This window comes from Rhinichthys klamathensis, unplaced genomic scaffold (assembly GCF_029890125.1).
Source record: "Rhinichthys klamathensis goyatoka isolate OS25496 unplaced genomic scaffold, OSU_Roscu_1.1 h1tg000068l_1, whole genome shotgun sequence".
In the NCBI taxonomy this organism is placed as follows: domain Eukaryota; kingdom Metazoa; phylum Chordata; class Actinopteri; order Cypriniformes; family Leuciscidae; genus Rhinichthys; species Rhinichthys klamathensis.
In genome coordinates this window covers 775,340-789,841 of record NW_026606611.1, presented here as the reverse complement: position 1 = coordinate 789,841, position 14,502 = coordinate 775,340, and the positions used below count along the sequence as shown (strand labels likewise).

At 37.8% G+C, this 14,502-nt stretch overlaps 1 protein-coding gene across 1 annotated transcript; it reads left to right on the top strand.

Annotated features, from left to right (window-relative positions):
* Window positions 1-2,615: 2,615 nt before the first annotated feature.
* kcnk4a (potassium channel, subfamily K, member 4a) lies at window positions 2,616-11,633 on the top strand. Its single transcript, XM_056250178.1, has 8 exons — window positions 2,616-2,902; window positions 3,735-3,861; window positions 4,230-4,458; window positions 5,240-5,354; window positions 5,431-5,591; window positions 7,742-7,928; window positions 9,215-9,351; window positions 10,604-11,633. Exons 3-8 carry the CDS (start codon window positions 4,270-4,272, stop codon window positions 11,441-11,443), a joined length of 1,629 nt encoding a protein of 542 aa, XP_056106153.1. The 5' UTR covers window positions 2,616-2,902; window positions 3,735-3,861; window positions 4,230-4,269; the 3' UTR covers window positions 11,444-11,633.
* Window positions 11,634-14,502: the final 2,869 nt, after the last annotated feature.

The window sequence follows — 14,502 nt, the reverse complement described above, 5'->3', positions numbered from 1 at the left end:
TATATGCTTTAAGTATAAGCAACTGTTATCCAATCTCTGTGTTTTTAAAGATTCTCCATTTGTGTCTTTTGGCTGAACAGGTTTTTTCGAAGAGTCCGTGTTCTCTGCTTTACAAAATTTCTATTCGTCTGTAAAAAAAGAAAAAAAAAGGACTGTTGGCATCACACAAACCTGCTTTAATCACAAGTAATGTCCACAGTTAAATTACAACCTGTTTTGCAGATTAATGTAATAATAGATTCAGATAACTCATGAACATGGTGTTATGCACTTGTATTTTCAAAAGCAAAATGTTAGTCATTGTTGGAGCAGAAATCAAAGGCATGTCTAGAGATGTGATATCCCATATCAGAGCTTTTAAAGGATTTAAAGGCCATTTTGGTCTCTACATCAGCTCGGTCGGGGACTTCTGTTTGTTCTCTCTTGAGCTTTGGCTGGACCCAGAGGGCCCATTGCGGTCCTTACAGTGAATGTTTTGAATTCTGAGCTTTCATGTTTGACGTTGATTTACCATTGAGCTTTTGTCCACAGATGACAGACATCTAGTCCATTTAGAGCTGGGTCATCACCATGGCTGACATCATTCCCTGCTCTTGATATACAATCACTGATGAACATCTTTGGGTTTAATGAGAAAAAAAAAAAAAACACTGGCTAATTTAGAGCCCAGAACCTCTGGGAAGCTTAACAAAAATTATACCACCAGTCAAAGAGGTAATCATTGATGTAAATACTCTCAAGACTAACAACATACTGTATTATAGTAGATGTAAGGATGAAACAATCACCTTAAACGAGTTCTGTCTCATAATACTAAAATTCATTTCTGGACATCGTAATGTTATTTTTTGTGCATTTATTATTGTTCATTTCTGATGTGAATTATAATTCATTTTAAAGGTAGGGTAGGTAATTTCAGAGAAGCTAGCAATAGCGAGCTAGCTTTGAAATCATGAGCTCACACCCTCCCTTCAGAGCGTCTCCAAAACCACACCTCGTTCAAAACACACAACACACACTGCAGAGTCTGCAAAGTGTCACAAGACGAGAGACGGTGTTAAATTACCTCATGTCTCAACGCACATAGCATTACAATAATAATGAATGTAAATAACTTAGAGCTCTTGCTTGTACCACCTGACTGATGCAGCTTCACTTCACCGTTGATAGTGTAGAAACGCATAAATATGAGTCTGAGGACATGAGCGTCGGGTTGCCATCATAATTACAGTTGGGACATGGTGTGAACGCAGTATAAGCTTGTTCTGGTCCAGGAGGAACTGTAAAATGTGGCTGCTGTTGGTTTGTGGCTCTTTATGACTGTGGGTGCTTCTCATTTCCTTTCCTCGCGTCTCAGCTCCACCCCCTGTAGGATGCGAGGGAAGGCTGCAAATAGAGAAAATGAGGATTGAGGAATTGAAGGAAATCATCTTATTTGTGTATGGCTCTATGCACGGCGGTATTTCCGGTGAAGGTCTAAGGATGCTGGATTACTTCCGCAGATCGTAGAGTCCAATGCTATACCGAGAATTTATACTGGTTTTTATACTCTATTGCTATACTAAAGAAACGTTAGTCACAAAAACAGACACCCCTCATTTTTGTTTATGCTTCTTTGTTTATTATATTAAATAAACATAACTATATATAAAATTACATCTAAACGTATTTAAGTTTCGTTTCACAGACGAGAGGACAGTACATTTTGAAGACTCTGCCATAATCCCGTTTTCCTCGGTTTTCCTCCGCTTTAAATCTCCCCAACCGGAAACGCAAGAGCATCCTTGCATCAAACGCGGAAGTTATGCGTGCATATAGCCCATAGGAATATTCTTGATCACTTGAGCGTCACCTCACAGCATCATCAGCTGCGCTCAAGGGATCTGCCCTTATGTAGAAGTTTGCTTATTTTAGAAATTCATAAATAAAGCAAAATGTCCTGTTGAAATATGTGTGATATATGGTTTATTTAAACTGCAAAGGTAAAGCATAAATTAAAATTATTGTGACCGAAGTGAAGGGGGAGGAGAATTTATATGTGCATCAGGTTTCTCGGCAGAAATACACCTGTGAATCCTCTCTCATAGCTCCTCAGGAAGCTTCTTCACTCCTCGTTCCTCGCGGTACAATTAGAGAATTGAGTTGTCCTTCAAGATGGCTAACTTTGAATCAGACGGAGGAGCAAGGAAACATGGAAGCGTCAATTTGAGTATTGAGAATCACCCAGTGTCTACAACTCTGCACAGTCTTACGTAATGCGCTGATGACGTGTGATGTCGGACCGAATGCAGTGATTGGACAAACATTTTTTGGTCCTGAGAATTCCACAGAAGATATGTTATGTACATGTTTTTAATATATAGACCACTTCTATTATTGATTGCTATCAGGGTGGGAAGAGAGTTTCAATCAGTATACTAGAACTGTTTATATATATTAAAAAAAGGCCTACCTTACCTTTAAGCCTTTTGCTGGCTCTATGCATTAACCAATCAGCATCCAGGATTATAATATGTGAAAACTTCACTTGTATTCATCATAACAGCAATGAACACTGCTCCTAAGTTTTTATGCCTTTGAAGCCTATAAAATGCAAAAAAATCTAAATCATGACATACCACAGGGATTTACATACAAAGAGAAGAGTGCTCAACAAAAATGTTTTAAACACTTGAAACAGATTGATAAACTGTCAGCTTTCAATAGTGTGTATGCCGAACCGAGCTCTCTCCTCCCCTCCTCTCTCGGTCTCTTCCCCTGCTCTTTTTCTTCTCATGTTGGCAGGTTCACGTAAGACTTGGGAATGGGGAAAGTCCTGATGAGTGTGTGTATCTTCACAGTGTTCTGCTGGAGAAAGGGAACTCCTCACCGTCACACACTCCCGACGGAACCGCGCGCTAAGGTAAGAGAACATTCCCTCACGAACATGCCTCGTAAAGGATTATACACATTAATGAGTATTTGTAAGTAGATAGTATCCTAAGGTAAACAGTTACTGTTTAGTGCCTGTTGCATTTCAAATATTCATAAAATAACAACAATAGTAATTTCCTTTGAATTGGAAGATTATTTTGAATGAACTTGAATAATAATTTAAAAAAAACTTAATATAAAAAGTGTGCAATTGTAGCCTATTATATGATGTATCAGTAGCTACTTGATTGAGCAAGGTATGTTGGACTGCACTGTGTTTTAAACATCTATTTTAAACATACTTAAGTCTGTTATCTGTGATACCAAAGTCATTTTAATTTAATAAATAAAATATGTAAGCGTTGTTTTGTTATACCCATCAGCTATGCCATTTTGTAAGAGCCGTAACCATTCAATGTTCTTTGCAAAAAGTATTTTATTTTTCTATTCCACTGGGAAAAAAAGTTTATTTATGTGCATATAAATGCAATATGAAACGGAACACGGTAAAATAAAACTGATTGCAAATACAGAAAGTGACAACATAATTTGTACCATAATATACGGTAACCATGCATCTACAAAGCAGGTCCTAGAGAGCCCTGGTGAGCATCAAGATCCTGTCAGAGGGCCGTTAAACAATCTGTTTTCATAGACCTTTGCCAGAAGTTCTGTTTCAATGGCGTCATGTGTTGTCTACCTCTGTGCCTTTACCGCTCTCCTGTTATGTGTCTGGACTGGGTCAAGCCTCCTAAAGCTCAAAGCTGATCTGGAGTCAGTTTCAGGTTGTCTAGAGCATTTTTGACCATTATTTGTCACAGGTTTTTGTGCGGGCCAGGGAAAGAGGCTGTACGGAGAAAAGAAGAGTGTGTAAACCACTATAGTAAACATCTGATATGGAGGAGGAGAAGGAGAAAACGGTGGATTTGGAAAACCTTATTGCATAAGGTAAATAGTTAATCTCTGTTTTCTATTACATATACCGTGACCTTAGAAATATTGCTACTTAAGGACGCTCTTAAACAAAAATGAATGTCAAGGCAAAAGAAAGGTTACATGTAACACTTTTCAAGCTGAACTTTTCACATAAAAGAAGTTCAGTCACTTTTTGTTTTATATTTTGTGATCTAGTGCAATGAGATTCAGATATTTGATGACACTTTTGAGTGACTCCAAATTATTTTTGCCAAATACTTTTGTCATGATACCCAGAGATAATGTCATTATTGTGACCATTCCCCTTGACGTTCTTCTCTTCGCTCCACCTTACCTGATGGACACATGATTGTCAGTGTTTCCACAACATTCATCCACAGTATGCAGCATCTTGTTTGACGTCGCCAGCCCCTCGTAGCCATGCGGTACTCAACACTGTTGACCATCCTGGCAGCCGTGCTGCTGTATTTGGTGTTGGGAGCTCTGGTGTTCGGCTGGCTGGAGTCCTCCAGGGAGGAATGGGCTCACCGTGAGCTGATGACGTCTCGAATGGCTTTCCTACAGAACCACAGCTGCGTCACGCCTTACAGTCTGAGAGAGTTCATGGAGGTCATTATAAATGCTGTAAACTCAAAAATCAATCGACTTTGCTGATAATTGATTTGTAATGAAACGTTTTTATTAAATTAAAAGAATGCTAAATATTATTTATATACTATTATAGTATTTATTCATATTTTGAACAGCTGGTAACACTTTACAATAATGTCTCATCATTAATAAATGCTGTAAGAATATTTTTCTCACTGTAAAAAAAAAAGTTAACAGTGAGAAATATATTTTTTACAGCATTTATTAATCTTTGTCACTTAGAAAACAAATACAAATACTTAACAAATACAACTTGTTGATGTTGAACATTAACTTCAACATTAACTTGTATTAATAAATAATATATTTTTTAATGTTAACAAATGAAACCTTATTGTAAAGTGTTACTGACTAGCTTTATTTATATATATATATATATATAGTTAACAAAATTACTAAAATGTAAAAAATTGTTTTTATGTGCTTTTGTCATTTTTATTATTATGTAAAAAAAATCTATTTAGCTTTATTTTTATTTCAGTTTTAGTAAATAAATAAAAATTAAACTTATATTCAACCTTTCTAATTATATATATATAAGATTTATCAATATCTAGAATAACTACGGGTGTGTATATATATACACAATACAGTCTATGTCCAAGGACCTCTACTTCTTCTAGATATTGATAATTCTTAGTGTATATATATATATATATATATATACACATATAATTCTTCCCATTCTCTGTAGACACTTTGAAGCATCGTAGATAAATCCATCATCTTTTCTCTTCAGAAAGTGGTTGATGCCATTGAGGCAGGTGTGGACGCCAGGAGCACATCAAATTATACCAGCAGATGGGATCCATCCAATGCTTTCTTCTTCTGTGGTACCATCATCACCACCATTGGTGAGATGAACACATTTTTCACTTAAGATCGTCATCATCTTGTGAGGTTGATTTCGCAAGTTCTCCTCTTCTGCAGGCTTTGGAAACATCTCGCCCAAGACGAAAGGTGGTCAGATGTTCTGTATATTCTATGCTCTGGTGGGGATCCCCATGTTTGGGATCCTGTTAGCAGGGGTTGGAGATCACCTGGGCACGCTGCTGCGGAGAGCGGTGGCAAGGGTTGAGACTTTGTTTTTGGTGAGTGGCTTCTCATTACAAATTCAGATTAAGTCAAGTCACCTTTATTTCTACAGTGCTTTATACAATACAGATTGTTTCAACGCAGCTTTACAGTGATAAACAGGAAAATAAATAACAGAATCAAACTTTTTCAAATATGAGACAGTAAAGCAGCTCTGAAAAGACAGTAGTCAATATTCAACTTAAGTCAGTTCAGTTCAATAACTGTGTAAACAAGTTCTAATTATTGATCATTTTTAATAATGTGCATGAAGACAAAAAACAGTAAGTGATGGTATATTGCATCAATGTGTTTTAATCTGTCTCTTTTGTCTAATTTCAACCAAAATTTCTTGGAGGGGAGGGTCTATGGGCGGGTAAATGAATGGTATTTTTCAGATCTTTCGATCTAATGGATAAAATAAGCTCACACAATTTACATATAAATGCACCCAGAGACGACATAAAACACACAGAGAGCATCAGCTTACGTGTCTGCTCTGACAGCCGAAAGACCAGCCGAACACTGTGAGTGTGTGATAGAAATCAGGAATGGTGAGAGAACATTGTGCTTGGTACATTTTCATCTTCAAACCAAACTTGGGTTTTCAGCCGACAGTTTAAATCCCGTCTGTCTAGAGCAATTCCCATAATGTTTCCGCATTAGTAGGCGTCTTTTGTGGCTGTTCGAACGCATCCGACCACAGGAACGTCTACACTACGAAAGCAATCCGGGCGAATGCGTTTCCGACTACCTCTGGAAGTGGTCGAAAGTGGACAAACTCAAAACGTTTTAGACCCCGTTTACACCTGTATTTAGCCTTGTCCACTTGTGATCCGATCGACCAAAACGCATCTTAAAGGGGTCATATAATGCCATTTTTGTACAAGCTAATATGATTCTTTAGGGTCTAAATTAAAAGTTTGTAATATACTTTAATTAAAAATTCTCATTAGTATTGTAAGAAAACACTTATTTTACTTGGTCAAAAACAGCTCTGTTTTCAGCACGCCGTTTCAGTGCATTTGACTTTAAATGATAATGAGCTTTGCTGACCCCGCCTCTCTGTTCTGTGCATACACCAGAGCCGGCTCTGGCGTACACCGTTTGTAACACAATAACACAATAACCATAACGCGTTGTTCAGTATAAACGTGGGATTATGAATTATATTGAGAACGTCATACATAGAAAACATGCCGTAATGTACCCTGAGTGTAAACCTTAGACGTGTTCATTGTGAAGCGTGCAGCTAGCAATTTGCAAAGATTAATATATTAATATAAAGTTTAATAAAACGTTACACTCACTTCGGTTCTTCTGGAGGTTCAGCAGGAACACGAATAGCTGGTACCGATCCTTTTTTCATGAGCAGCTTCTTAGCAAATCCAGCTTTATACTGACCCTCGTTTATAAACCAGTCTGGTGTGTGAAATGATTCGCGCAAACATGAAAGCATTGACGTTGCTCGTGGGGAATATTCCCTTCGAAAACAAACTCAGCCACTGCGTCTTCAGCGGTTCGGATTTAGGAACATTAAAATGACTGCTGTGTTCGTTATTACACCCAAGAACAGAACACCACAATCGCTTAGACGCCATTCTGCTCACAGACAGTGCTCCAGCATATCAACAATGAGCGCGCCGGTCCGCGTGGACTATGATTGACAGCTCCCTCACGAGCGAGGGCGGGTCTGTGTTGAAACGCTCCTGTCAATCAACAATTGTGGGAGGGGCTTCCGAGCGTGTGACGTCACACGGTCGAACGGCTCAATTTGAGGCAGGGGAAAACATATAAGGAGATTAAAACAAAAACACTGGATGGATTTTTATCATTTTATGATGGTTGTGTACAGGCACTGCCAACACACATTTCAGTACAATCAACTTGTAAAAGTGCATGTACCATTATATGACCCCTTTAATACCAGGTGTAAACATGGCCTCCATAAGAAGATAGGTCTCCTCACTGGAAACTATTAAACCTAATTAGTAAACTGATGCCATCGTGTTCATCTTGAATGCCAAATACAATATAGTTAAAGTGATGTTTGGTTTGGACTTTTGATCAGCAGATCTTAAACTGATTCTTAAATTTATAATCCCACAGTTGTCAGGATGTTGCCATCTTTTAATAATTTTCCCCATGATTGTTTTCTGCTGAACAGCGCAAGGGTGTGAAGCCCACCAGTGTACGCGTAATCTCCGCTGTCTTCTCCATCCTGATTGGCTGCTTAGTCTTCATTGCCGTGCCGACCATGGTGTTTCAGGAAGTGGAGAGCTGGAGCTTGTTGGAAGCAGTGTACTTTGTCGTGATCACTCTTACCACGGTGGGCTTTGGGGACTATGTGGCAGGTGCACAGATAATTATCATGTCTACATACAATAATCATTACATATTATTTAGTTTACTATGTCATGTGAGCGAATGGTAATTCTGTTAAAGAACTCGAGATTGTATTACGCCTTGAACTGCAGGATGTTTTGTGGTCCAGACAGCAATGACGTTGCAGACATTTATATCATCTAATGATCTGTATTTTAAAGCCATAGACACTAATTGTAATAGCTGTAATATTAGACCAGTGCATGCACTAATCTTTTATCTGTGAGAATCGTTTGAGATGTTAGATTATAATTTGTCATTTAACAGACTATTGTCCAAAGTGACTTAGAGTACTCTTTATAAAGGAAGTTACATGCACTCCATTTAAATTCAGTGTTCCCTGTAGTTCCCCTGTAGTAGTTTTTTTCATACTTGTTGTCTTTTGATGTCCTTAAAATTTAGTCAGAATTTTGTCATGCTTATTCAATTCCATTTTCTGTTTTAGTGACTAAATTATCTTCTTTTTTTTTAAGTCAATGATAATGAGGCCTCAAACTGTAACGGACCTGTTACAGATTTACATTCATGTGGTAATTGAGAGCATCCAATATACATTACCGGCCACGGCGGTCAGTTATTTATATACATTTTTTTGGTTTGTTTGTAAGAAATTAATACATTAATTCAGCAAAGATTAATTAAATTGATCAAAAGTGACTGTAAAGAAATGTATAATGTTGTAAAAAATCTATTCTTTTAAACATTATATTTTTCTAAGCATCGTAAAAAATAAAAAAAAAAATACACAAAAATATTAAGCATTATTATTATTAGTAGTAGTATTTACATCGATAATAATCAGAAATGTTTCTTGAGCATCAAATCCGCATATTAGGATGGTTTCTGAGGGATCATGTGACACTGAAGACTGGAGTAATGATGCTGAAAATGTAGCTTTGCATCAGGAATAAATTACATTTTAAATAGAAAGCAGCTGTTTAAAAGTGTAACAATATTTCAAAACATTACTGTTTTAATTGTATTTTCGATCAAATTGGTGAGCAGAAGAGACTTCTTTCAAAAGCATTAAAAATCTTCCCGACCTCAAACTATTGAATGGTAGTGCATGTTATTGGTAGATCTTACCTTGTATTTAACTCAGAATATTCCTTTGCTTTGAGTGCTTTGCTCATGAGCACAAAGGTGATTAATCATGGCTCAATCCTCAAACCATGCAGCGATCTTCCCCGTATACCAGTCCTGAGCTTTTAACCACCAGCCCTGAGTCATTACCTTTCTCTTTCCTCTGCTCCAGAGAACAGAAGAGATGGAACACCCCTGTACAAGCCATTGGTGTGGTTGTGGATCGTGTTTGGTCTGGCGTATTTTGCATCCATCCTCACTATGATTGGGAACTGGCTTAGAGTGCTGTCAAAGAAGACCCGTGCAGAGGTGAGACAGAGAGAATTTATCCATTTCAGTTTTTCCACACTGGTCGACCATTGTGGTGAACGTGATTTCACCAAGTACCACATGTTCCTGGATCTACATCTTTGTTGATCCTGGACCAACTTTCCAATCAACCAATCAGATTTGAGGGACAAGTTTACAGTTTATGTCAAGTTTAGGCTTAGAACCAGAGTGAAGTACTTAAACATCAGTGTTATTCACCTTTCATTACCCTCTGATTTTAGGGAAAAGTTATGGGTAGGGGTAGGTATTGGGTTAGGTTTAGGGGTAGGTATTGGGTAAGGACTACATTTTGGGACAGGAATGTTGATCCAGGACCATGTCTTACTTGGCAAAATCACGGTGACCAACTATTGTAGTACCAACTAGTCAATATAAATCCTCCCCTAAATATTATATCATAACCAAATGAATTGTGGTTACTTTAAATGTTGATATGAAGGTCCTTTTCTGTCTACTGTAAAACTTTTTTTTTTAACAGATTAATCAGTTGACCAAATTTGAGTCAGTTAGGCTTCCTGCATCCCAATTTGCACATTAATCTCATGTGAGATATACAATACAGTTAATAAAAAAAAAGAAAAGAAATTAATACTTTTTTCATCAAGGATGCATTAAACTGATCAAAAGTTACAGTAAACACATTTTAAATGTTACAAAAGATTTCTGTTTCAAATAAATGCTGCTCTTTTGAACTTTCTATTCATCAAAGAATTCTGAAAAAAAAAAAAATGATCACGGTTTCCACAAAAACTATTAAGCAGCACAACTGTTTTCAACATTGATAATAATCAGAAATGTCTTTTGAGTAGCAAATCAGCATATGAGAATGATTTCTAAAGGATCATGTGACACTGAAGACTTGAGTAATGATGCTGAAAATTGCTGATGCATCACAGGAATAAATTAAATGTTAAAATATATTAAAATAGAAAACAGTTACTTTCAATAGTAACACTATTTCACAATACTGCTGTATTTTTGATCAAATAAATGCAGCCTTGGTGAGCATGAAAGAGAAAAAAAAAAAAAAAAAATCGTACTAATCCCACAATTTTGACCGGTAAGTGTATAGTGTGTGAGATTAGGATTTGTCCAACAAATAGTATGGCAACATTTTTATACGTTTTTAGGCTATTACGTACATTTTTACTATTTGTATTTAAAAAAAGCAGGGTTTATTCTCACTTTCCGCCCATAAATTGGTTTCAATGGTAATATATTTCTCTTCTAGATGGAGGAGCTGAGAGCTCATGCCACAGACTGGACTCAGAACATCCAGAACATGTCCATGGACTTCCGTATTCCAGTGCCACTGGATCTCAACGACCCCTTTCAGCTCCAACGGAGACGCAGAAGAAAGCGCCACCGCCATCATCGCCGCCCAAGACTGAGCGCGGCAGGACTGGCTCATGGAATCTCCCTCGATGCCGATGTTATCAGAGAGAACGGACATCTGATCCTCGGGTGGCCGTCGTGCAAGTATACCCCAGCGTCTGATAACAGGTCTGAAGTGCTGTCCCGATCCAGGTCGTGGTATAGGTTAGATGGGGCGTATGAGATGAGACCAGGATCGAGGCTGACCGTAGGACCTGCGTCAAGATCCATCTCACGGGTAGACCTGAAACCACCATCGAGACCCGGGTCCAGAGCCATGTCCACGTCTCCTTCAAAATCTGAATCAGGATCAGTCTCTGAATCCGAGACACCATCAGAATCCTGGTCGGAATACGAGTCCAATTCCCCTAACTCAGAGGACCTGGAATCTGGAGCCGAGGGGTCTCAGAGATCACCGGAAAGTCGAAAGGATGTTCCTGTCATTGTGGTTGACAACTGCAGTCCGCCCCGTCCCTCCCTTCTGGACTTTTTTGGCGAGAACTTGGCGTACATCGACGAGTCTTCGGACGCTCTTAGCGATCGTGTCAAACCAGCCGGACAGAACCGCCAACGCAAACCCAAGAGGAGGAGTATGACGAGACGGATTCCCCGCTCGCATTCTGTTGGACTACAGCGGGAGATCAGTAGTGAACTACAACCCCCAGCACACACTCCGACCCCTCCACCTCAGACCTGAGAGATGAACAGTTGGCCGAGGGCTCTTTGCTTTACCCATCACAGTTTAAGATGCCAAACATAACTGATGCAGACTATCACAAATACGCATGTAAATATAGCTTAAATGAAAATTTCTCAGACAAACATAAAGAGGTTTTGTTCAGGAGAATAGCATACTGTTTCTGCAGTGTGTAAACTACCGTTTAAAAGTTTGGAGTCAGTAATATCAGTCTATAGAAGGGACTTTGGTAATATATGTTTTTGAAAGAAGTCTCTTATGCTCACCAAGGCTGCATTTATTTAATTAGAAAAATATAGTAAAACAGTAATGTTGTGAAATATTTTTGCAATTTAATTGCAAATAACTTAATTTATTAATTAATAATTTATTCCTGTGATGCAAAGCTGGATTTTTAGCATCATTACTCCAGTCTTCAGTGTCACATGATCCTTCAGAAATCATTCTAATATGATGATTTGCTGCTCAAGAAACATTTCTTATTAATATTAATGTTGAAAACAGTTCATATTTTCATATTCTTTGATGAATAGAAAGTTCGAAAGAACAGCATTTATTTGCAATACAATTTCTTTGTAACATACCGTAATTGTCTTTACTGTCATTTTAATCAATTTAATGCGTCCTTTCTGAATAAAAGTGTTATTTAGAAAAAAATATATTACTGACTTCAAACTTTTAAATGTTTATTGTGCATAACAAGTTCTAATACCCAGATTAGATGCCCTACAACACTTGCTGAAATATGCCTTAAATATCCCTATCCCACAATGCAATTTGCTTGCCTTGACTATCGATTTCCAGATGAAGCTGAGGTAACATCACCCACGTTAAACATCTTTTTTTTTTCATTTGTTGATTGAACCTATTAATGGGATAGTTCTCCCAAAAATGACATTTTTTCCATTAATTACTCTCCCTCATGTCGTTCCAAACCCTTAAGACTTCCGTTCATCTTCAGAACACAAATGAAGATATTTTTATGAAATTTGAGAGTTTTCTGTCCCTCCATTGACAGCTACACAACTACCACTGTGACGCTTCAAAAAGTTCATAAAACTAATCCATATGAATTGAGCGATTTAGTCCAAAAGCTCTCAGATTTCATCAAAAATATCTTTTGTGTTCCGAAGATGAACGAAAGTCTTACGGGTTTGGAACGACATGAGGGTGAGTAGCCTAATTAATGACAGGATTTTCATTTTTGGGTGAACTATCCCTTTAAGACACTATCACAGTGATTTGTCACATTTTAGTCATTAAAATATTTAATAAAGAAATTCACTGTAAATTGTATGTAAATGTATTAGGCTAGTATTCTGCTTTTTAACCAAAAACTCATCAATGTCAATATATTTAGGAGTGTTTAGTGCCTTGCCTAATCTGCATTTCTTCAGTTATAAAAAATCCACTTTTTATATTTTGCATGATATAGCCAACTCTGAGCAAATAGAGAGATTTTGATATAAGATGCACATTATTGAAATGTCATTTTATTTGTGTTCCAAAGTTTTAGGTTATAGCTTTATTGTCATGAATACAAAAACACAGTTGTGGTTTTTGAGTGATGCTTCTTTCAATTTCTTTGACAACTGTCTATAATACCTGGAAAATGGCAAACTTGTATTGTTATTATTATTAATAATAATAATCATTTATTTGCAGAGAACACAGCTACTTTTGAAGGGCCAATGAAAAGATGTTTTTGGTTAGAGGATGTAGTTACAACATCTACCAGCAGGGGCTTACGGTACAATAGTATCCAGCTGCTGGATATATCTCAGTTAGTATTGAAGCACAGAGACATTTAGTAGGCGCCCCCTTGTGGTTATCTGATATGGGCTAATCAGCCTGTCTCAAGTTTTCTAAAGTTGTATCCTGCCTAAAAGAGGCGCAACACAGCTTAACCAGTCAGATGTTTGTACAAATATTACTTTTTTTTTTTTTACATGTTAATGTTTACAATTTGCAGCTTGTGGCTTAACATTCACACACGGACCCGCTCTGAACACAATGTTTACCTTCCCGGAGCGGACATCTACATCTATCCAAACATATTTTACAGCATGCACACAGACAAAAAGTTTACAAAAAGAAACAATTTCGATGGTGGAGTTTCACAGCAGGAGCTAGATGAGATTTTAAATGCCCTTGGTGTGGGAAGACGAGGCGAATGAGAGAGGGAGCGAGTAACGATATGTCCCAGCGTGAGACCGCTCCAGGAATGGCTTTTGTAAGGCCCAGGCTGTGGGGATAAATGCCGGTTGCAGAGTGAAGGGGGTATTTAGAGGGAAGAGGACAAACAAATGGTGGCGGTGAGGAGCTTTTCCGCAGGGCTTCCAATGTACCCTTAAATTCTACCTCTGTACTTCAGCCCCGCCTAACACAACTTCTACATCCACAACATTGATGTCTCAAACCGGAAGCTGTTTAGTAACGCTGTAACGTAACTCGAGCATGACTGCAATCGATTTCTGAGTGAAAATTTAGCATTGTCTTGCTTTAAAACTGTGTCACGGTGTGGGAAAACACGCAAAGGAGTTTAGTGTTAAGGAAAATTCAGAAATGTAATTATGTTCAATATAATTTATCATAATGGAGTAACTGAATAAAATACAGCTCTGGAATAAATTAAAGACAGGGTGGGTGATTTGTTCCAGAAACATATTTTGTTATGCTGGTTGAAGGTCTCTTCACATCCTGATAGTAATCACAAAATGTGTATCATCTGTGGAAGGATCTCTCTAAGTTGTTTATGGTCATTATTATTGTAATGTTATGTGCTTTGAGACATGAGGTAGTTTAACGGCGTCTCTCATGACGCTTTTGTTTGCTCCCTGCTGTAAGCATTCATGTGTTTTGAAGGAGGCCTGGAGGAGACGCTCTGAAGGGAGGGTGGGATCTCATGCTTTCAAAGCTAGCTTGCTATTGCTAGCCTCTCCTAAAATTGCCTACCCTACCTTTAAGGTACAATATGTAGGATTTTTCGCCACCAGGTCGTTAACCTCTTACAATAACAGGCGTTTATTGATGACGGTAAAGCATTAAGCGGAATTATG